The sequence below is a fragment of the Salmo trutta genome, chromosome 16 (genome assembly GCF_901001165.1).
Source record: "Salmo trutta chromosome 16, fSalTru1.1, whole genome shotgun sequence".
NCBI lineage: Eukaryota > Metazoa > Chordata > Actinopteri > Salmoniformes > Salmonidae > Salmo > Salmo trutta.
The window spans coordinates 53,376,798-53,400,536 of NC_042972.1; the positions used below are offsets into that span (position 1 = coordinate 53,376,798).

The following is a 23,739-nucleotide window of genomic DNA, read 5'->3' on the forward strand; positions in this document are numbered from 1 at the left end:
TGGGAAAAGAGCAGGAAAAGGCTTTTGTAGGATAGAGACAAAGCTATGTCTTCCAAGATTATCCAACTTGAGTAAATGCTTGGGAGGTAAGGATGACAACAGTGGTGTAGTCTACGGAGATACAGATATCACTTATTATTGATGTCTACATAGCGCATTGATGTGAATCACGCTGCTGCTCTCTCATTTTGCTATTTGCACCTTTGTGGTTGTTGTGTATGTCTGTTCACCAATCTAAATGTGTATTTGAACCCAATAATGGTTGAATTCAAGAAATGTAAGTTGCCTATCAATCATTGTTTTTGAAACCAATTGATAGCCAGTGAAAAATGCGCTCTTGCAACAGCTGCATAGTGCGGATCCCAGTTTATGGAATAAAAGTGGGGCTTTTATTGCTCAATCTAATTCATGCTGATAAAAAAATAATCCATAGGCCAAATGGACACATGCTCAAACTCGCACACTTTTAATAGACTTAAAGGGGCAATCTGTAGTTGCTACATCCATTTCTGGACTTATAAATTATACAGACAGTGCATTCGGAAAGTATTCAAACCCCTTGACTTTTTAAATGGATTTTTTTTTAATTCCCTCATCAAACTACACACAATATCCCATAATGAATAACAATTTTTTACAAATTTTTGCAAATGTATAAACTCCCCCCCCCCCCCCGGAAATATTACATTTACAATTTACATAAGTATTCAGACCCTTTACTCAATACTTTGTTAAAGCACCTTTGTCAGCGAATACAGAATCAAGTCTTCTTGGGAATGACACTACAAGCTTGGCAGATCCTCTCAAGCTCTGTCAGGTTGGATGGTGAGCGTCGCTGCACATCTATTTTCAGGTCTCTCCAGAGATGTTCGATCAGGTTCAAGTCTGGGCTCTGGCTTGGCCACTCATGGACATTCAGAGAGTTGTCCCGAAGCCACTCCTGCGTTGTATTGGCTGTGTGATTAGGGACATCATCCTGTTGGAAGGTGAACCTTTGCCCCTGCCAGGGGTCCTGAGCACTCTGGAGCAGGTTTTCATCAAGGATCTCTCTGTACTTAGCTCCATTCATCTTTCCCTCGATCCTGACTAGTTTCCCAGTGCCTGCCGCTGACAAACATCCCCAAAGCATGATGCTGTCTCCTCCAGACATGACGCTTGGCATTCAGGTCAAAGAGTTCAATCTTGATTTCATCAGACCAGAGAATATTGTTGTTCATTGTCTAAGAGTCTTTAGGTGCCTTTTGGCAAACTCCAAGCGAGCTATCATGTGCCTTTTACTGAGGAGTGGCTTCGGTCTGGCCACTCTACCATAAAGGCCTGATTGGTAGAGTGCTGCAAAAATGGTTGTCCTTCTGGAAGGTTCGCCCATCTCCACAGAGGAGCTCTGTCAGAGTGACCATCAGGTTCTTGGGCACCTACCTGACCAAGGCCCTTCTCCCCCGATTGGTTAGTTTGGCCGGGCAGCCAACTCTAAGAAGAATCTTGGTGGTTCCAAACTTATTCTATTTAAGAATGATGGAGGCCACTGTGTTATTGGGGACCTTGTGTTGGTACCCTTCCCCAGATCTGTGCCTCGACACAATCCTGTCTCGGAGCTCTATGGGCAATTCCTTCGACCTCATGGATTGGTTTTTCTCTGACATGCACTGTCAACTGTGGGACCTTATATAGACAGGTGTGTGCCTTTCCAAATCATGTCCAATCAATTGGATTTATGATTGGTGGATTCCAATCACCTCAAGGATAATCAATGGAAACAGGATGCACCTGAGCTAAATTTCGAGTCTCATAGCAAAGGGTCTGAATACTTATGTAAATAAGGTATTTCTGTTTTTATTTTGAATAGATTTGTAAAAATGTCTAAAAACCTGTTTTCACTTTGTCATTATGGGGTATTGTGTGAAGATTGCTGAGGATTTTTATTTATTTAATACATTTTAGAATAACGTGACTACATTCCGAAGACACTGTGTGCATATATATACTGTGTGCATATATATATATATATATATCCATTAATTCTTGAAGAATATTATTTATAAATGCCTCATGTGCTTAGTTAAACTGTCACACTCCAAGAGAACGCAAAATATAAGCTTGTTTTTCTCCAATGTTTGTAAACACTGTATACCCTCATAACATGGTTAAAACAATAATTTTGATATCATGTATGGTCAGTCCTTGCATACATAACTCTGTCTATTAATCTGAGAGTGGTTCATTTTCTCCAGGCTCATCCCTCGGGGTGACCGTTTTGTTATTTCTTAATCTGTGGATTTGCCCTTTAAACAGCTACATATTATCAAGGTGTCATTGTCAAAAACAAAAAGGTAAACAATAGGCCTACAGTGCCTTGCAAAAGTATTCATCCCCATGGCATTCTTTCTATTTTGTTGCATTACAACCTGTAATTTAAATTGATTTTTATTTGGATTTCATGTAATGGACATATACAAAATAGTCCAAATTGGTGAAGTGAAATGAAAATAATTCCTAGTTTCATTTTTTTTTTTAAGAAATACATGGAAAAGTGGTGCGTGCATATGTATTCATCCCCTAAATAAGATCTGGTGCAACCAATTACCTTCAGAAGTCACATAATTAATTAAATAAAGTTCACCTCAGTGCAATCTAAGTGTCACATGATCTGTCACATGATCTCAGTATATATACACCTGTTCTGAAAGGCCCCAGAGTCTGCAACACCACTAAGCAAGGGGCACCACCAAGCAAGCGACACTATGAAGACCAACAAGCTCTCCAAACAGGTCAGGGACAACGTTGTGGAGAAGTACAGATCAGGGTTGGGTTATTAAAAATATCAGAATATTTGAACATCCCATTAAATCCATTATTAAAAAATGGAAAGAATATGGCACCACAACAAACCTGCCAAGAAACATGTTTGGTGTTCGCCAAAAGGCATGTGGGAGACTCCCCAAACACATGGAAGAAGGTACTCTGGTCAGATGAGACTAAAATTGAGCTTTTTGGCCATTAAGGAAAACGCTATGTCTGGCGCAAACCCAACACCTCTCATCACCCCGAAAACACTTTCCCTACAGTGAAGCATGGTGGTGGCAGCATCATGCTGTGGGGATGTTTTTCATCAGCAGGTACTGGGAAACTGGTCAGAATTGAAAGAATGATGGATGGTGCTAAATACAGGGAAATTCTTGAGCCCACAACACTGGCATTGCAAGCATCAATGCCAATGCTCCACCAACTGAGCCACACAGGACATTATTAACAAGGCAGTGCTTCTGTATCTAGCAGAATAGTGTAGCAGACAAGCGATTGCTAACTAACTGTAAGCAATTTTAGCTAGCTGGATAATCATGTCGCACTAACTGTGAGGCGAAATTATTTATTTATTTAACGTTAAAGTCAGAAAATCTGTTTGCTAGCAAACACGACAGTATCTCCAAATCTGCTACTGTAGGTGTCTCCAACAATGATTACTTTTTCACATTGCATGACATCTCCCATTTCCAAGCGCATTGTTCAATTTTAAAGAAAAGACCGGGCAGGCTTCCAACTGTCTTGTTATGTAGTCCATTTGAGTCCAAGCTTTTAGATTGGCCAAGGCTTCAGCCACAAAGTGCAATTTGGATGTCAAGAAGTGCCAAAAAATAACATTCAGCCCCATATGATTCACCCCCTCACACAAACATATCTTTTGAGTTGTTGTCACATTAGTCCAGAGCAGCTGTGCCAAAATGCATTGAAACCAATCTATCTCAGTGCGTAACGATCATGCATGGTTGAGTTGATGAGTCAATGAGCTGAATGTCTCAGTCCCCCAACACTTCCCTCCTCCAGGTCCCATTTCTCCAACCTCTACTCAGATCATTCAGCTCATTGCAAACTTGTCATCATATGAGTCAATTATTCTGTGGGTAGCTATAGACTTATAGCTATATTCTGACAGTGGTTTTTCTTCTCCCAGATTGGTCATTCACACAGAGCCAGTTAATCCATAAAAGAGTGGTGCAGTAGACAGCTGCACTGAAAAGATGTGACTGGCATTAGTCTTCTGTATAGACGGACAACATTAATCTGTTTAAATCTTGACATGTCCATTTTTAATTGTTGATTTTTTTATTACTGGTGTGGGTGAAGAGAGATGGCCTCTAATCAACTTATAGTTTTCAGTTGAATGCCTTGCTGCACTCCCATTAAGACAGCAGTGCTAGCCCAAGGACCTAAAACCCACACAACAGAGAACAAAGGGAGGAAATTCTGCTATTAGTGCAGCGTTTGCCAGTTTTGTAGTATATTATGAGAACTTGGTTGCTATTCTATGGAGCAGTGTGATTAAACAAACACACTTACAAAGTATTACCATTATTGGCTTTTATTGAAAGCCAATTACAACATGTCTATGAATTATGCTTGCTTCATGAATTTTGAGGATGTCCATTTGCTACATGCATTTTGAATGCAAGTGAATGCCTATTATATGATTTTTGGTGTTCTGTATTTTAAAATGTTTGTTTCCACACTTTGACACAGTGATAGCTATTATTGCACCACCATGAAGGCAAGTTTCCCACATAAGAAAATCTAAAAACTTGACAACTGCAATAGCAACAGGCATCATTTAATTTTAAACCAATAGGTAATTAACGAGACAATATTTCCATTTTGCTGTTAACTGTGTTTCAAACCATCAATATACTACTAGCCTACACATCTTCTCTCATGTACAGATAGATTCTTAGAACAGCTAGAGAGAAGGTCTTTTGCTCCAAGTCCAGATTGAAAGGCTCGAGTGAATTTGTGATGATCAAACAATCTCCAGCACACGAAGACAGAACACTCCAGGACACAGCTGGATAGCATATGGCAGTGAGCCTGGAGGTGGAGATGTTTAACCATGCAGACCTGCTATTACATTGTTCTGTTGCTATCTGGCAGGACAGTCGAACAGTCTACTCAGCAGAAACACATGGCTCTAGTAATACCTCATCACAAGGAGATACATTTTGAATCCAGCTAATGTTGTACCTCTCTAGCTTTAACTGGTGTACACACTTTTGTCATGTACCATAAGCCATGTGCCAAAGCTGTTATGTTCTAAGATAAGGACAGGCTATTCCTGTCCTTACCTGTGAAACATAACACTTTTCCAATGGTAGTTAAGATCAGTAAAGCTGCAATGGTATGAAAGGAAAGGAGAATTGTCTTACTTGTGCATTTCTTCAGCCCGGAACCTTTCTTCAAAGCGTGTCGGCTCAGCTTGCACGCAAAGTTGTTCTCCCAGAACTCAGCAAACCAGATATTTCTCCTGTTGTTCTCCAGTGTGCGGCTGATGAAGTAACGATCAAACCCTGGAAGAGATTGATCAGATCGTCATTGAAGTGTTGCCAGAGCCAGTGCTAACATGGGTATTGACATGTGGGGGAATGTAGTGACATGCTCTGTAATGATGCGTTTGAGTAACTCTTTAAACTACATTTTCTGACAGGGTGAGCATTGATATGGGTGAATGTATTGATAATGGCTGATTGTGTTATAGACCAGAGTTTTGGCTTGGCTGGCAGACTGAGTGGGTAATGATACACTCTTAGAAAAGAAAGTGCTATCTAGAACCTAAAAGAGTTCTTCGGCCATCCCCATAGGAGAACCCTTATTGGTTCCACGTAAAACTCTTTTGGGTTCCATGTAGAACCATTTCTACAGAGGGTTCTACATGGAACCCAAAAGGAATCTACCTGGAACCAAAAAGGGTTATCCTATGGGAACAGCCGAATAACCCTTTTCTTCTAAGAGTGCGGGGCAGTAAATGCCTTATCTTTTACAATAGTTTATCAGGACTTGGAAGTGTTCTGTGTTAACAGAAACAAGATCTCTTGATACTTAAAGCAGGAGTACTTAGTTGCTACAGTACACTACCAATTTCCTGACTTATAAATGTATATATACACCCATTGACTCTTAAAAAATATAACTTATAAATGCCTTATGAGCTCAGTTCAACTGTTGTACCCCATCAGAACCCAAAATGGAAGCTTGTTTTAATCCAATGTTTCTAAACAATTCAAATCTAAACAAACACTCTATAGCCTCAAAACATGGTTCAACTATACATTTGATATCATGGATGGTCATTCCTTGCATCCATAGCTCTGTCTATGAATTTGAGAGTGGTTACATTTCTACAGGCCCATCCCTCAGCTTTTTAGCGAAACAGCTGCAGGGAGTTGCTTTGTTATTGTTTCAGTTAAGGATTCTAGCTCTACCAGAGATATCTCTATGTGAAGGGGAATAGCTGCTGATACAATAACGCGCTGCTGATCCATGTCTAAGTTTGTAAACAAAATGTAATGTTTTCCAATATTCTGTAATACAATCTACAATTGCATTACTTATCTCAATCACTTCATCCTTGTACATTGAGCGAAAGCTACATGAGATCTACCAATGAATCGAGTCAATCAATCGGACAATCTTAAATTGATCCCTGCAACCTAAAACATTTCTCTGTTCCCCCTCACCTCTGATGGACTGGCGTTTGGGCAGGATGGTGACAGCTCCCTCTGCCATCTCCTCTTGGTGTAACACTGGAGATATCTTTGAGCCCCAGCTGTCTGAGCCCACCCAGATGAAATGGCCAGTCTGGTTGGCCTTCTTGGCTGCTTGGAGTAGCCGCCTGGTACAAGTGGATAAACACATTTAGCTACGAATAATGTATTTGATATTTTGGTAACACTTTTTATGAGCTAACTGTATGAGCAGTACTGCAAAATAACTGCACAATAGTCACTGATATACTGTAGTACACAGCGTTCATGACTCAACTTGAAGGTACAAACTCATTTGGATTCCATTGTATTGGTCTGGCTGGCCTGCACTATAAACAAAGTGATGTGTATGGTCTGGTGTGTTGTATACCCAGAGAAATCATCCTCATTTTTTACGAACAAATGTTAACAATAGATCAATAGCAAATATTTTCTCCAGGTTTTTAGTTTGTCACCTTAGTTTGCTAAAGCAAGATGATTGCACAGCGGCAGGTAACATTCACTAATGTCAGGACAACAGAGGGTTAAATTAATAAGATTATTTCCAAATGTATCCAGTGTCACTAAGATAAAGTAAGGAAGCATATGTGACCCGATTCGGGAAACTAGGCGTATGTCGCAGGTCACGACTTCACATACAAATATTTTTTAATCAATGTTTTTTGGCAGAAATGCCTTCTCGAACATGTGAACTTTCATGTGCATTAATATCAAACTTGTATGTCATCTGTAAATACGAATAAAATTGTTAAATTACGAGCTTACTTTCGACACAGAAAAAGTCAGCAACCTCCCGCTAGCCATGATTGGCTAAGATAATGAGGGGGCTGGACATGCCGAGAGATGAGTTTGGATTGGTCGGTGTTGCATCTTGTTTCTATAAAATGAGCTGCACATACTGCAGCATGGATAACTGAAAATATGTTGCTACTGCTCTCAATAACATTGTTGCCCTGAATTTATCAGGCGCTATCGACAAAGGTCCGTGGGAAAAAGTTGTGATGGACAACTTTTTGAACGACGATCATGCCATGCAATGCTGACTCTCTCATTTCATGACATGTTTTGAAATCAGTGGAACACAATGGGCCAAACAAGCTGTGCAAACTAAACGGAAACAACACAGTATGTCTTATGAAAGGGGTTGCAGTCTGCGGTGAAGCTTTCATCCATGTAATGTTATACAGGTAAGAATCTAGCTACAGATTCAGATATATGTTTCTAATTTTGTCAAAGTTATTTTCATTGCAATCTAAAGCTTGCTGTTAGCTAGCCAGTTGGAGTTTGATGGCTGGCTTGCTAACTAACAGCTTGCTATGACAATCAATTTGTATTGCTAGTAACGTTATTCTATGGATTGGGATTATCGTTCATTTAGCCATCTAGCTAACATTAATGTGACATGTCTTAACACTTCTTAGGGATAGGGGGCAGTATTCAGAAGTTCGGATGACAGAGGTGCCCAAAGTAAACTGCCTGTTACTCAGGCCCAGAAGCTAGGATATGCATATAATTGGTAGTATTGGATAGAAAACACTCAAGTTTCCAAAACTGTTAAAATAATGTCTCTCTTTTTTTTAGGTGACCACTCATTGAAATGGCTGTCTATGGGAAAATCAAAGGAAATCCTCCCAGATTGCAGTTCCTATGGCTTCCACTAGGTGTCAACAGTCTTTAGAAAAGGTTTCAGGCTTGTTTTTTGAAAAATTAGCTAGAATTTGTAGTTTTTCTAGGTGGCTCTCATTTTGACTGTAGTCTTGTGGCGCGCTAGATGAGGATGTGCACTTCGTTATTTATCTCCGGTAATGAACATACTATTCTCCATCTTAAATTGTATTGTTTATTTACATATTAGGGTACCTGAGGATTGATTAGAAATGTTGTTTGACTTGTTTGGATGAAGTTTATTGTTAACTTTTGGGATTCCTTTGTATGCATTTTGGGTGTCACGTCCTGACCAGCAGAGGGCGTAATTGTGTTAGTCTTGGTCAGGATGTGGCAGGGGGTTTGTGTTTGTTAAATGTTGTGTGGGTGATTGGACTCCCAATTGAAGGCAGGTGTGTTGAGTTGCCTTTGATTGGGAGTCCTATATAGGAGTGTGTGTTTTTCTTTGGGGTTGTGGGTAGTTGTCCTTGCACTGCGTTGTATGTGCCTGCAAGACTGTTGCTGTCGTCTTTATTGTTTTTGTCCAGTGGATACTTTACTCCTTTTTTTTTAATAAAAAAACATGAGTATCCACATACCTGCTGCGCCTTGGTCCATTCTTGACGACGGTTGTTACAGAGGGGAACAGGTGGATTACTGAATCAAGCGTGCCAACTAAACTGACTTTTGGGATATAATGAAGGACTTTATCGAAAAAACAACAATTTTTTATGTAGCTGGGACCCTTGGGATTGCAAACAGAGGAAGATCTTCAAAGGTAAGTGATTTATTTTATCGCTATTTCTGACTTTTGATGCCTCTGCTTGTTTGGAAAAGTTTTAATTTGATTTATGTTTTTGTACGCGGGGGGCTGTCCTTAGATAATCGCATGGTATGCTTTTGCCGTAAAGCCTTTTTTGAAATCTGACAAAGCGTTTGAATTAACAAGAAGTTAAGCTATTAAACGATGTAAGACACTTGTATTTTCATGAATGTTTAATATTACGATTTTTGTATTTTGAATTTTGCGCTCTGCAATTTCACCGGATGTTGTCGAGGTGTGCCGCTAGCAGCACGTCTAGCCCAAAGAGGTTTATAACAAAATATCCCACGTCAAGCTTGCTGTTAGCTAGCTAACGTTAGCTGAGATTAGGTGGTTGGCTTGCTAACATTTATGAAGCGTGTGTAATGTTATTGATGTTCTCAGAATGCCATTTCGCATTGCTAGTTATAGCCTAGTCTTAGCTAACTAACATTGAACTTATTGGTTAACTTTAGTTAGCTATGGCAATCGGTTTGTATTGCGAGTTAAAGCTTGCTGTTAGCTAGCCAGCTGACGTTTGATGGCTGGCTAGCTACAGTAGCTAACATTACGTGTATGAACTGTGTGTAGTGATATCTCAGAATGCCATTTCTGGAATGTCTTTAATCATTAATCAGTAGAACATGCCTGACTCTAATCCACCAGTCATACAGTCATCAAAAGAGAGTTGGCCCAAGCAAGCAAAGGCAGCAGCGCAGTCATCAACTATATGCACCATTTCTTATGAAAATATGTGTGGACCTGAATTGTGATAACTGCAATGGCCAAAATAAGAACAAGTTTGTGCTCTGGTATTCCCTTGTTCATGCGTGGATTTGGACGGACCAGTCATCAGCACTATCTGCAGTGCCTCTATTCACATGACTCTCTCCTAACACACATGCCATACATTGCTTTTTTTATCCTGCTGCTCAGCCACTTTACCCCTGATTTTATGTATAACTACCTTGTCTATCACTATTGTTCTTGTACATACTGTATATTTTATTTATATTGACACTATCTATTTCTGATGTTGCTACTATGCAAGTAACCATTTGGCTGTACCGTTTACACCTTCCGTAGAGACCATCGACTTAGCAAGACAGCAAAATATTGATATATAAAATTAATATTGATATGTGTGGTCTTAACATGATTTTGTGACATACCACAACAATATTATGTGACCGTATCAGGTGTCCACCGCTTAAATATATGGTGCATGTATTTGTTTATGTACATGTGCACCTCATTCAGGTTGCATGGCCTTATCACATAGTATTCCATACTTAAGTGCATGTGTAACAGTATGTGAAGGCAGATGGGCAGTGACGTAAATATACTTTAAAGTACTACTTAAGTCGTATTTTTGTGGTATCTGCACATTACTTTACTATCTATATTTTTGGCAACTTTTACTCCACTACATTTGAAAAGAAAATGTACTTTTTACTCCATTTTCCTTGACACCCAAAAGTACTCCTTACAATTTGAATGCTTAACAGGACTGGGAAATGGTCCAGTTCACACACTAATCAAGAGAACATCCCTGGTCATCCATACTGCCTCTGATCTGGCAGACTCACTAAACAGAGAACATCCCTGGTCATCCATACTGCCTCTGATCTGGCAGACTCACTAAACAGAGAACATCCCTGGTCATCCATACTGCCTCTGATCTGGCAGACTCACTAAACACAAATGCTTCCTTTGTAAATTATGTTGGAGTGTGCCCCTGGCTATCCATCAACAATAAAAAAGAAATGTGCTGTCTGGTTTGCTTAATATAAGTAAGTTTAAATGGTTTATACTTAAGTACATTGTACCCCTGGCTATTTAAAAAATTATATATATAATTGTGCCGTCTGGTTTAATAAGGAATTTAAAATGTATACTTTTACTCAAGTATGACAATTTAGTACTTTTTCCATCACTTGATGTGGCTGGGGGTTATAGCATTTCTTTCACATGACCCATCAATTTAGACATGTGTATCTGGGTAAGTGTTATCTATTTATAAAATATTTTTATCTGGACACATTCTTTTTACCTGGAATATTTCCTTATTGTAGGCTTCTACCACTTTTAGTCTTTGCACATGACCTCATGTGAATCCTTAAAGAGATGGGTGGGGCTGGCTTAAGAGGGTGTGAACAATGCTGAATGGGTGTAGACAAAGGAGAGCTCTAGTAGGTACCAAAACGTTCAAAGGCCCTTTTTTCAAAAGTGATGTTTACAAGTGTATGAACTTTCAAAGCAGAATTACTTTCCCATTGTTCCTCAAAAATGTGGTGTATGATATACCATTTTGTAGCTCTGAGTCTCTAGTTTTATCCAATGCAAAAAAAATAAAAAATCTAATTTTGCTACATAAGACCGACTCCAGGTCGTAATCACATATTAACATGAGTTACCGACAGAGTCTAATAGGGATAATTATGATAGCGCTTGACCAATAACATTTTAAAGTAATTCTACAGTGCATAATTTAAATGTCAAGCTTTTTATTTCTGCCGATTGACTCTTCTCCCTTTAATTAATAATCTTCCATGCATGTTTCTTAAGATTATTATTGTAGTATATTTCAAATTCAACATGTCAATGCTATGATAATACCCTTACCTAATATCATCCTCATTGGCGAAAATGATGACCACCCTTGCGTTTGGGTTTTCTCTTAGTCGGCGGATGACCTTGCCAAACTCTCCAGGCTTTGGCTCCCGGGGAATCTTGACCGACTGAGAGATACACACACCTCCTACAACAGAGACAGAGGAAACACAGCAATTGAGTGGCAGTTTAAGTCCAGGATTGGTAGGTTTTCACATTTTACAGATGCTCAATTTGAGCTATCAGTAGATCACTAATAAGCGCAGAGCTCTCAACAACATTCTTCTGAGGTTTGTGACTAAGCATGAATCCTTTGGCTTCACTCTTAAGGGGGCAATCTTCATTTGCAACATCCATGGACTTTTAAATTAATGATATATAGCCATTCATTCTTGAAGAATATAACTTGTAAATGCCTCATGAGCTTAGTTCAACTATCTAAAACCCATCAGAAGCAAAAATATAATCCAAACACTGTATAGCCTTTAAGTTTATTTTGACAAGGACAGTGCAGATTAATAAACATTTCAGTAAAAGTGCAGGATTTAGCCAGCCAACAAATTTTCGACTGCAGTCCCTGGGCAGGTTATTAAAAACTCATAAAATGACAATGCAGGCAATAAGCAAGCACAGAACAACATGGGGGTGGCAGGTAGCCTAGTGGTTAAAGAGTTGGGCAGTAACCAAAAGGTTGCTGGATCAAATCCCTGAGCTGAAAAGGTAGAAATCTATCGTTCTACCCTGAACCATGCAGTTAACCCACTGTTCCCCAGTAGGCTGTCACTGGAAATAAGAAGTTTTTCTTAACTGACTTGTCGAGATAAAATATGACAAGCAACACATACAGAGCAATAACACAAAAGGCAAACAACTTGGAAAGTGGCTATACACAGCTAGAGATCGTGTTGACAAACCTGATTGTTCTTTAGGTTATGTGCGGTAGGTGGCACAGTTGCATGTGTCTAAACGCAGTGTATTCCAGACATGGGAAGCTCTTTTACTGCCTCTGTAGTCAAACAATTCTGTACATGGGAAGCAGTTTTGCTGCCTCTGTAGTCAAACAATTCTGTATCAGAAATTAGCTAGTTTGAATTTTGTTATTTGAGTTACCTTCTCCACATGATTTTTGAAAGAGATATTGGAATCAAAACATGGTTAAAACTATCATTTTGATCTCATGAATGGTCAGTCCTTACATAGAGCAATATATCTATAAATTTGAGAGTGGTTATATTTCACCAGCCCCATCCCTCAGTTGTTTACAAAAACAGTGGTCGGGTGCACTTTGGGGTTGTTTGAACTGCAGATTACCCCTTTAATAAGGGCCTTTAAATCCACCTGCTGTGACTCTTATGTAACTACCCAGTGGGGGGTAGACACAAAATCTAATGCAGCGGACATCACTTGAACCATGTTAATTTTGAAGATGTCCTTACCAAGGATAACTTTCACCCAGACACTTAAACTGCGAGGAGAACAGAGACTGCTTGAAATAAGAGACTGCTGAGGGGAGGACGGCTCATTATAATGGCTAGAACGGAGCAAATGAAATGGCATCAAACACATGTTTGATGTACAGTATTTGATACCATTCCACTCATTCCGCTCCAGCCATTGACACGAGCGCGTCCTCCCCAATTAAGGTGCCACCAACCTTGGTGGGTAAGAATATGTTTTTCACTAGCCATGTTGGTGGGTGGTCCATTTACAGAACTCTACAGTGTGAGCATTACAATCGCGTTAGAGTTAGAAAAATGCTGCAGTTGCTGTTTTCAAAGTATTTCTCCTGTTTTGTTTCAAAGCTGTTAATTGCACAAATAAATACGTATCCTATATCCCACCTCACGTAGCAACACTGCCTGGCAGAGGAGCTGAGCTCACTGAGTGAAGTGCTGATAGATACATTTTTGGAGGCGCTGCGCACAGACATAAAGTTGGTCAAATTTACTCGAAAGTTTACAAAGTGAGACTTTGACCTCATGTTTCTTGGCTATTTACATTGTTAAGTTCACAAGCTCGGTTGTTTTTCAACGTTAGTTTGAGTCTGCTGCTTCAACTGATAGCAAAGAGACCCTAGTCAGATCCCAAATCTCACACACAAGTGACAGGACTCGAGTGGCCCCATTACCATGGTAAACTCCGGCCCTTAAAGGGGCAGCTGAACATTTTCTCTGATATTTTATCTGCCCCTTTAAAATTTTCACCTAAAATGACATACTCAAATCTAACTGCCTGTAGCTCAGGACCTGAAGCAAGGATGTGCATATTCTTGATACCATTTGAAACGAAACACTTTGAAGTTTGTGGAAATGTGAAATGAATGTAGGAGAATAACACATTAGATCTGGTAAAAGATAGATAAATCAAAGATAAAAAACATGTTTTTTGTATTTTCTTTTGTACCATCATCTTTGAAAAGCAAGAGAAAGGCCATAATGTATTATTCCAGCCCAGGCGCAATTTAGATTTTGGCCACTAGATGGGAGCAGTGTATGTGCAAAGTTTTAGACGGATCCAATGAACCGTTGCATTTCAGTTCAAATTGTTGTATCAAGACTGCCCAAATGTGCCTAATTGGTTTATTAAAACATTTTCAAGTTCATAACTGTGCACTCTCCTCAAACAATAGCATGGTATTCTTTCACCGTAATAGCTACTGTAAATTGGACAGTGCAGATAGATTAACAAGAATGTAAGCTTTCTGCCAATATCAGATATGTCTATGGCCTGGGAAATGTTCTTGTTACTGTCAACCTCATGCTGATCGCATTAGCTTACGTTAGCTCAATCGTCCCGTGGGGGACCCACTGATCCTGTAGAGGATATAACTAGAGTCGATTTCTGTGGCCCCATAAAAATCTGTCAGTTTAAGCTAGAGATATTTTTTGCGTTGGATGCATCTCAATCCACCGCAACCGCCGATGTTGCACTTCAGTATCTGCGATGGAAGGTGACAGAGCTAGAGCTGAAAGGTGACAGAGCTAGATCTGTGATTGTCAGACCATGAGACATCCCGAAAATCGGTCTTCTCAGAAAATGTTCTGTAGCATCAGAACAGTTTGGCCTAAAAAACTATTATGACCCCTCTATGGAAAGATGAGACTCCCATGAACACGATGGTGTTCTTCAATTTGAGACTTGTCTGAAGTCGGTACAGTCGATCTGCCATCTTCTGTCTGTAGCGCCCGGGCAGTTTAGGCTACACACTGTGAAAAGGTAAGTCGGTTGTTTTGCTCTAGGACGCCCACAGGCCTTAAAAGGCTCGTCTGATGTCCCCCGGTACCAGCTGTATCTTTTTTATTGAAGTCATGTATATAGGGAGATTGTTTAGTGCCAAAAAGTAGGGGTTAAATACATGTCACTTTTTTAAATGTTTCTTGATCTTTCAAATATAGAACAGACCAGCTTTTTTTATATATATATCTTTTTTTTACCTTTGTTTAACTAGGCAAGTCAGTTAAGAACAAATTCTTATTTTCAATGACGGCCTAGGAACAGACAGATTTTTACTTTGTCAGCTCGGGGATTTGATCTTGCAACCTTTCGGTTACAAGTCCAACACTATCTTGGGGTGGGGGGGACTGTCTGTTGTTCCATGTAGTGAATCTTTTATTTCAATGCATTTATATGGGCTACATTTTTCATCAAATCATTTGGATTATTTATTAAAATTAAAAATCAAATAGCTAAATTATCCTTGGTTTGACCTTCTTAAAACGATTCTATATAGCTTAATAGAACCCCTATTTGTGGGCATTTAGCCTGTGCAGCTTCACAGAGGGATTAAACATTCTACATTCTCACCTTTTGGGTGGGTGGACTGGTACATTTGATCAAGTAGTTTCTCATGGTTGTTGTCTTTTTGGTTGTGTGGTCATTCATAGCATCTTCTACTTGATCCTCTTGAGTCACTTTCGAATCGGACCATGCATCATGCCATTGTACTCCCCTCAAGCAATGTTTAGCTCACTCCACAAGTAGTCATTAAGTCAGTGAGTGTGTGTTAATACCACACACTCCAGTAACTCTCCTCAATGCTCTGACTGAATATATGTTTTCCCTGTATTATACAGTATTTAACAATATTGTTTTGACACAGTAGTAAATGAATGTGCTTAATTTCACAAAAATGATTAGCAAAATATATGTCCATTTCATGTAAACAATTAGCCCCCCCTCGGCAAAAAAAAACTAGTTACCAGTTAACTATATTTTTTGGACATAGTGGCAGATGCCCTTTTATTTTACATTGTCATTAGCATAATATCATAACATCATATGCTGCATGTCATGGTGGTTTATACATGCTTGGGATCTGCATTGGATTAGGTGCACCACTAATTGCCAATTGAACCACACCAATTGAACCACACCACTGCTGCCAAGGCAGCAGCTACTCTTCCTGGGTACCTGCAAAATTAAGGCAGTTAATACAATTTTACAATTTTAATGCGACATTACAAAACATTCACAGATTATTGTGGCCTCAAGTAAGCTTATGATGTTACTTTACACGCTAGGGTAGCGTACTGTAGATCACATAGACAACTGTACCTGGAAGGTTACTCTGAACCATAAATTAAACTGACCAGAGTCTTTGGACTCTATGCACACCACTAGAGGAGTGGCCCAAACCTGGCAGACTGAGAAAATCTCCTGCATAAAGGGACCAAGATGAGATGGGTGGCAGAGGTTTCAAGCAAAACAGTTGACTTCCTCCTGACCTCAATCAAACTTCATCAAGGCAGCGCTGTCTTGGCAGACTGCCTGTCCCCTGTGCAGTATTATGCAATTTATGTGCACAACAAGCCTTTAGAAAGGGAGAGCTGGGAATTCTTCAAATGTTTTGTTGTTTGATTATATTTGTTGCCGTATTAGTACACTTCCAGAAAATAGGGTTCCAAAAGGATTCTTCGGCTGTGCCCATATGACAACCCTTTTTGGTTCCAGGTAGAAACATTTTTGCTTTCAGGTAGAAGCTTTTGGGTTCCATGTAGAACCGTCTGTGGAAAGGGTTCTACCTGGAACCCAAAATGGATTTACCTGGAACCAAAAATGGTTCTTCAAAGGGTTATCCTATGGGGATGGCGAAAGAACCCTTTTAGGTTACAGATAGCACCTTTTTTTAACAGTGTACAGTATATAGACAATGTCTGCCATATTTTGAATAACTTACAGACAAGCCGATTTGTAAATCTGCCATTTTCTTCAGTCTCACATCAGGCTTGATATAAAACTAAGGTAGTAGAAAACTAGCTGCATGTTAAGAGCAAAGCACAACTCACATATAACTGACTATGTATCAAGCACAGCTCCCTTTGACTACCTTCTTTCAAGCAAGCTGATAGGGTCACGGACTATATGGAAACCTAGGTCATTGATGCACCACAACACAATGTTTGCTTGTTGAGTTCAAGTCTAGGTGTTTTCTTCGTGCGTAAACATGTCTCAGGAACTGCCAGGTATGCTTGTTTGTTCTGTAAATTGAGAGCCAAGCATTTAGGGGTTTGAGTCATTTAAAAACGGTACTGTGTGTCACGCCCTGATCTGTTTCACCTGTCCTTGTGCTTGTCTCCATCCCGTTCAAGTGTCGCCCATCTTCCTCACTTATCATCTGGGTATTTATACTTGTGTTTTCCGTCTGTCTGTGCCAGTTTGTCTTGTTTGTCAAGCTTACCAGCGTTTGTTCTGTCAGCTATCTTTTCCCAGCCTCTCTTTTTCTCGTCCTCCTGGTTTTTGACTCTTGCCTGTCCTGACCCTGTACCCGCCCGCCTGACCACTGCCTGTCCCTGAACATGCCTGCCGTCCTAAACCTTTGCTCCTACTCTGGATTATCGACCACTGCCTGCCTTGACTTGTCATTTGCCTGCCCATTACAATAAACATTTAGTTGAAGTCGGATGTTTACATACACCTTAGCCAAATACATTTAAACTCAGTTTTTCACAATTCCTGACATTTAATACAAGTAAAAATTCCATGTCTTAGGTCAGTTAGGATCACCACTTTATTTTAAGAATGTGAAATGTCAGAATAATAGTAGAGAGAATGATTTATTCCAGCTTTTAGAGGTTTACATACACTCAATTAGTACTTGTTAGCATTGCCTTTAAATTGTTTAACTTGGGTCAAACGTTTCAGGTAGCCTTCCACAAGCTCCCACAATAAGTTGGGTGAATTTTGACCCATTCCTCCTGACAGAGCTGGTGTAACTGAGTCAGGTCTGTAGGCCTCCTTGCTCGCACACACTTTTTCAGTTCTGCCCACACATTTTCTATAGGATTGAGGTCAGGGCTTTGTGATGGCCACTCGAATACCTTGACTTCGTTGTCCTTAAGCCATTTTGCCACAACTTTGGAAGTATGCTTGGGGTCATTGTCCATTTGGAAGACCCATTTAGACAAAGCTTTAACTTCCTGACTGATGTCTTGAGATGTTGCTTCAATATATCCACATAATTTTCCTCCCTCATGATGCCATCTATTTTGTAAAGTGCACCAGTCCCTCCTGCAGCAAAGCACCCAAAGCACCCACACAACATGATGCTGCCACACCTGTACTTCACGGTTGGGATGGTGTTCTTCGGCTTGCAAGCTTCCCCCTTTTTCCTCCAAACATAACGATGGTCATTTCTCCAAAAAGTATGATATTTGTCCCCATGTGCAGTTGCAAACCGTAGTCTGGCTTTTTTATGGTGGTTGTGGAGCAGTGGCTTCTTCCTTGCTGAACGGCCTTTCAGGTCGATATAAGACTCTTTTTACTGTGGTTATAGATACTTTTGTACCTGTTTCCTCCAGCATCTTCACAGGGTCCTTTGCTGTTGTTCTGGGATTGATTTGCACTTTTCGCACCAAAGTACGTTCATCTCTAGGAGACAGAACGCGTCTCCTTCCTGAGCGGTATGACGAATGTGTGGTCCCACGGTGTTTATACTTCCGTACTATTGTTTGTACAGATGAACATGGTACCTTCAGGCGTTTGGAAATTGCTCCCAAGGATGAACCAGACTTGTGGAGGTCTACAATTCTTTTCTGAGGTCTTGGCTGATTTCTTTTGATTTTCCCAGGATATCAAGGAAAGAGTTTGAAAGTAGGCCTTGAAATACATCCACAGGTACACCTCCAATTGACTCAAATGATGTCAATTAGCCTATTAGAAGCTTCTAAAGACATGACATAATTTTCTGAAATTTTCCAAGCTGTTTAAAGGCACAGTCAACGTCTGACCCAGTGGAATTGTGATACAGTGAATTATAAGTGAAATAATCTGTCTGTAAACATTGTTGGAAAAATTACTTGTGTCATGCACAAATTAGATGTCCTTACCGACTTGCCAAAACTGAAGTTTGTTAACAAGACATTTGTGGAGTGGTTGAAAAACAAGTTTTAATGACTTCCGACTTGAACTGTACTTCACACAGTCTGCACTTGGGTCTTACTTGATACCTGATAATTATGTGTGTGAATAGGACAACCCATACCAGTTAAATATGGACAGCCTATAAATGCCCTTCCTTGGGAAAGCATTTTGAACAGGTTTGACCTGTCCTTCCAGAAAAAAGGACCGTCATTTCTTTCTACTGGTGTTATTTAAAAGGCAGAGGAAACGGACTGGGGTGCCATATGGAGGAGACTGCCTGACAGCGGAATCCTAGAACTCTGGTAAGTTGCTCCTCTGCCTTCGTATGTCACTGTGGATACGGGGTCATCCAGAATGACAAGGTGTCTGCAAGTAGTCAGGAAGTGCTGGGCCAATGAAACTGTGCTAGGCAGATCACATTCACTGTCTTGGTCAGAACCAAAATAATACAAAATACATGTTCTTCTTCTACCTTTGGGCTGCGTGTGCTTTTAGTTCTCCTATGGTATAATATTGTATTAACATTTCAAAGGAAGTCGTTTTTATTAATTCAGCTGTTTGTTCTCTATTTACTGTTTTCTCTCTAGACATACAGTATCTAGAAAAATATCTATGAAGTGTAATTTATTATGATTCAGGTTTGGAATAAGGTTGATAGCAGACAGCTTGTTTGATGCAGGTAAAGGCATTACTCATTATTCAAATGATCTGGGGTCAATTAGGTCATGTATACTCCCTCTCCGGCGCTCGAGTTCGCCAGTCTGCTTATTATTATGCATACCTGTCACCATCGCTACGCGCACCAGTGCCTCAGTCACCTTCCTGATTACCTTCCCTATATCTCTCACTCCCTTTGGTTCTTTCCCTAGGCGTTATTGACTCTGTTTCGGTTTCATGTCTGTACTTTTCCTGTTTCTTGTTTTGGATCATGTTCTGTTTCTTTATTCAGTTATTCACTCCCTGTACTTGCTTCTCAACTCCCAGCATGCATGTTACACAAACCAGCTGTTCCTCATGTTTGTTTAACAATTCACAATTATTACTGTTTATGGACTTCTAATGAGAATGCTTTCAGTTGACCAGGAAGGAAAATGCAGTTGCAACGGAAAACCTCTCAACAGAAGAAAATGCTGTACCCCCAGCTACTGTATGAATCAATAATTTATTCCATACTCTTTAACCCTTATAACTGATATGCCACAAGCAGAATTTCCCAATATTAGGGAGACCCATTGCCTGGGAAGCAGAGTGGCTTCAGAAGAGCAAAATCCAAACCCTTAAGTGGTCAGGCCCCACAGAAAACTGAAATCACCAATGCACAGATATGGACTAAATAGGCATACAACAAATAGGCCCACAACATTCTACCCATTCATTATGCAGAGTGGTACAAGTTCTAATCAAACAGAAGAGATATGCATAAAAAGACTGCATAAAAACGCTGTGAAAAGAGCTGGAATGGAACAATTGGGGCACCTGACGACTGAAGCCATACATAAATAGTTTCATGCTGGAATGTAATAGAGCAATATTTTCATTATGGACGTGTTGATCTTAGTTTGGAATTTTTGGGGGGATGCATTTACTGGTATGTGGTTTGAAGAAAACATTACTCTGGCTGGGTCCTCTTAATGCTTATTTCATTTGAATGTCTTGGAACTAAGTGCTGGATACAAGTCTTGGAGCCTCTGTGCGTATTTCACAAGCTATACTTGTAGTAAGTGTACTGCAATGAGAAAGTACAATTCCATTGTTTATCTTTCTAATGCTAATGTTGGCTGACGATGCTAATGCCACATATGCAAAAATCAATTATGACTTTACTGTGTACTGGAGCCATAGTTGATATACCCTTTTGCGTTAGCTTGTCAGTTGTGAGCTGGGGCAGCATTCGGAATTTTGGATGAAAAGCATGCCCAAAGTAAACTGCCTGCTACTCAGGTCCAGAAGCTAGGATATGCAAATAATTGGCAGATTTGGATAAACTTTAAAGTTTCCAAAACTATTAAAACAATGTCTGTGAGTATAACAGAACTGATATGCCAGGCGAAAACTCGAGGAAAATCCATCCAGGAAGTGCTATTATTTTGAAATGCCTGTTTTTCCATTGAAAGCCTATCCACCATACAAAGACTTATGACCCAGTTCACAATCCCTATGGCTTCCACTACATGTGGCCAGTCTTTAGGCATTGTTTCAGGCTTTTACTCTGAAAAATGAGGGAGAAACACCACTTTCAATGAGAGGACAGTGGAAATTTCCAGACATGAGTCCAGCATGTGACCGAGAGCGCGCCTTTCTTGTTTCTCCTTTTCTATTGATGAAGCTATTGTCCGGTTGAAATATGATCGATTATTTATGACAAAAACAACTTGAGGATTGACTATAAACATCGTTTGACATGTTTCTATGAACTTTTATCGTACTTTTTTGATTTTTGTCTGTCTGTTGTGACCGCGCTTTGTTCCAATGGATTACTGAACAAAACACACCAACAAAACAGAGGTTTTTTAATATAAAGAGGGACTTTATCGAACAAAATGAACATTTATTGTGTAACATGGAGTCTGAGTGCAACCATATGAAGATCATCAAAAGTAAGTGATACATTTTATCGCTATTTCTGACTTTTGTTACTCCTCTTCTTGGCTGCTAACTGTTTGTAATGATTTGTCTGCTGGGCGCTGTTCTCAGATAATCGCATGGTTTGCTTTCGCCATAAAGCCTTTTTGAAATCTGACACAGCGGTTGGATTAACAAGAAGTTTATCTTTAAGCTGGTGTATAACATTTTTCTTTTATGTATGTTTATTATGAGAATTTCTGTTTTGTTGAGTTTCACCCTGTGCAATTTCACAGGATGTTGTTTGAGACAGTGGATTACTGAACAAAACGCGCTAACAAAACGGAGGTTTTTGGATATAAAGAGGGACTTTATCGAACAAAACAAACATTTATTGGGTAACTGGGAGTCTTGTGAGTGTAACCATATGAATATCATCAAAGCTAAGTGATACATTTTATCGCTATTTCTGACTTTTGTTACTCGTCTACTTGGCTGGTTACTGTTTGTAATGATTTGTCTGCTGGGCGCTGTTCTCAGATAATCGCATGGTTTGCTTTCGCCGTAAAGTCTTTTTGAAATCTGACACCGTGGTTGGATTAACAAGAAGTTCATCTTTAAATCGATGTAAAACACTTGTATGTTTCATGAATCTTTATTATGAGTATTTCTGTTTTTGAATTTGGCGCTCTGGAATTTCACTGGATGTTGGCCAGGTGGCCACACCCCCTAGAGAGGTTAAACAAAAGACATTTACATTTCTCCAGTAATTTGTTTTTGTTTAAATCACATCAAATTGTATTTGTCACATACACATGGTTAGCAGATTTTATTGCGAGTGTAGCAAAATGCTTGTGTGTCACATGTGCTCCCTCTCCGGCCTCTAAGTCACCAGGCTGCTCGTTATTGCGCACACCTGTCACCAGCATTATGCACATCTGCGTATAATGACACTCACCTGGACTCCATCACCTCCTTGATTACCTGCCCTATATGTCACTCCCTTTAGTTTCTTCCCCAGTCATCATTGTTCCTGCTCCATGTCGGTGCACTGTTCGTGTTTGTTTTGGTCATTTAAATCAAATCAAATCAAAATTTAACTCCATGAACTTGCTTCACGACTCTCAGCGTACATCGTTACATTGTGATTCTAGTTCCGACAGTGCAGAAATATCTAACAAGTAATCTAACAATTACACACAAATCTAAGTAAAGGGATGGAATAAGAATATATAAATATATGGATGAGCTATGACCGAGTGGCATAGGCAAGATGCAATAGATGGTATAAAAATACAGTATATACATATGGGATGACTAATGCAAGATATGTAAACATTATTAAAGTGACTAGTGACTAGTGATTCATTTATTAAAGGGGTCAATGATTTCAAGTCTGTATGTAGGCAGCAGCCTCTCTGTGTTAGTGATGGCTGTTTAACAGTCTGATGGCCTTGAGACTGAAAAATAGCTTGTCTCCCGGTCCCAGCTTTGATGCACCTGTACTGACCTTGCCTTCTGGATGGTAGTGGGATGAACAGGCCGAGGCTCGGGTGGTTGTTGTCCTTGATGATCTTTTGGCCTTCCTGTGACAACAGGTGCTGTAGGTGTCCTGGAGGGCAGGTAGTTTGCCCCCGGTGATGCATTGTGCAGACCGCACCACCCTCTGAAGAGCCCTGTGGTTGTGGGCGGTGCAGTTGCCGTACCAGGCGGCGATACAGCCCGACAGGGTTCTCTCCATTGTGCATCTGTAAAAGTTTGAGGGTTTTAAGAGACAAGACAAATTTCTTGACTCCTGAGGTTGAAGAGGCACTGTTGCGCCTTCACCACACTGTCTGTGTGGGTGGACCATTTCAGTTTGTCCGTGATGTGTTCGCCGAGGAACTTAAAACGTTCCACCTTCCCCACTGCTGTCCCGTCGATGTGGATAGGGGTGTGCTATCTCTGCTATTTCCTGAAGTCCACGATCATCTCCTTTGTTTTGTTGACTTTGAGTAAGAGGCTGTTTTCCTGACACCACACTCCGAGTGCCCTCATCTCCTCCTTATAGTACAGGAGGGGGCTGAGCATGCACCCTTGTGGGGTCCCAGTGTTCAGGATCAGCAAAGTGGAGATGTTGTTTCCTACCTTCAGCCCGTCAGGTAGTTCAGGACCCAATTGCACAGGTCAGGGTTGAGACCCAGGGCCTCAAGCTTAATGATGAGCTTGGAGGGTACTATGGTGTTGAATGCT

At 40.1% G+C, this 23,739-nt stretch overlaps 1 protein-coding gene across 4 annotated transcripts in view; it reads right to left on the reverse strand.

The window, feature by feature from the left end:
- LOC115151028 (metabotropic glutamate receptor 4-like) overlaps positions 1-23,739 on the reverse strand; it is a 283,964-nt gene that overhangs the window by 81,085 nt on the left and 179,140 nt on the right. For 3 of the 4 annotated variants that reach the window (XM_029694935.1, XM_029694936.1, XM_029694937.1), the window contains 3 exons: positions 11,599-11,734; positions 6,501-6,655; positions 5,193-5,333 (listed from right to left, as the gene is read on the reverse strand). In XM_029694935.1, coding sequence (XP_029550795.1) covers positions 5,193-5,333; positions 6,501-6,655; positions 11,599-11,734 — 432 coding nt within the window. Of the gene's footprint in view, positions 1-5,192; positions 5,334-6,500; positions 6,656-11,598; positions 11,735-15,390; positions 15,976-23,739 lie in introns of those variants that run through there. The other variant, XM_029694938.1, reaches the window with a different exon arrangement.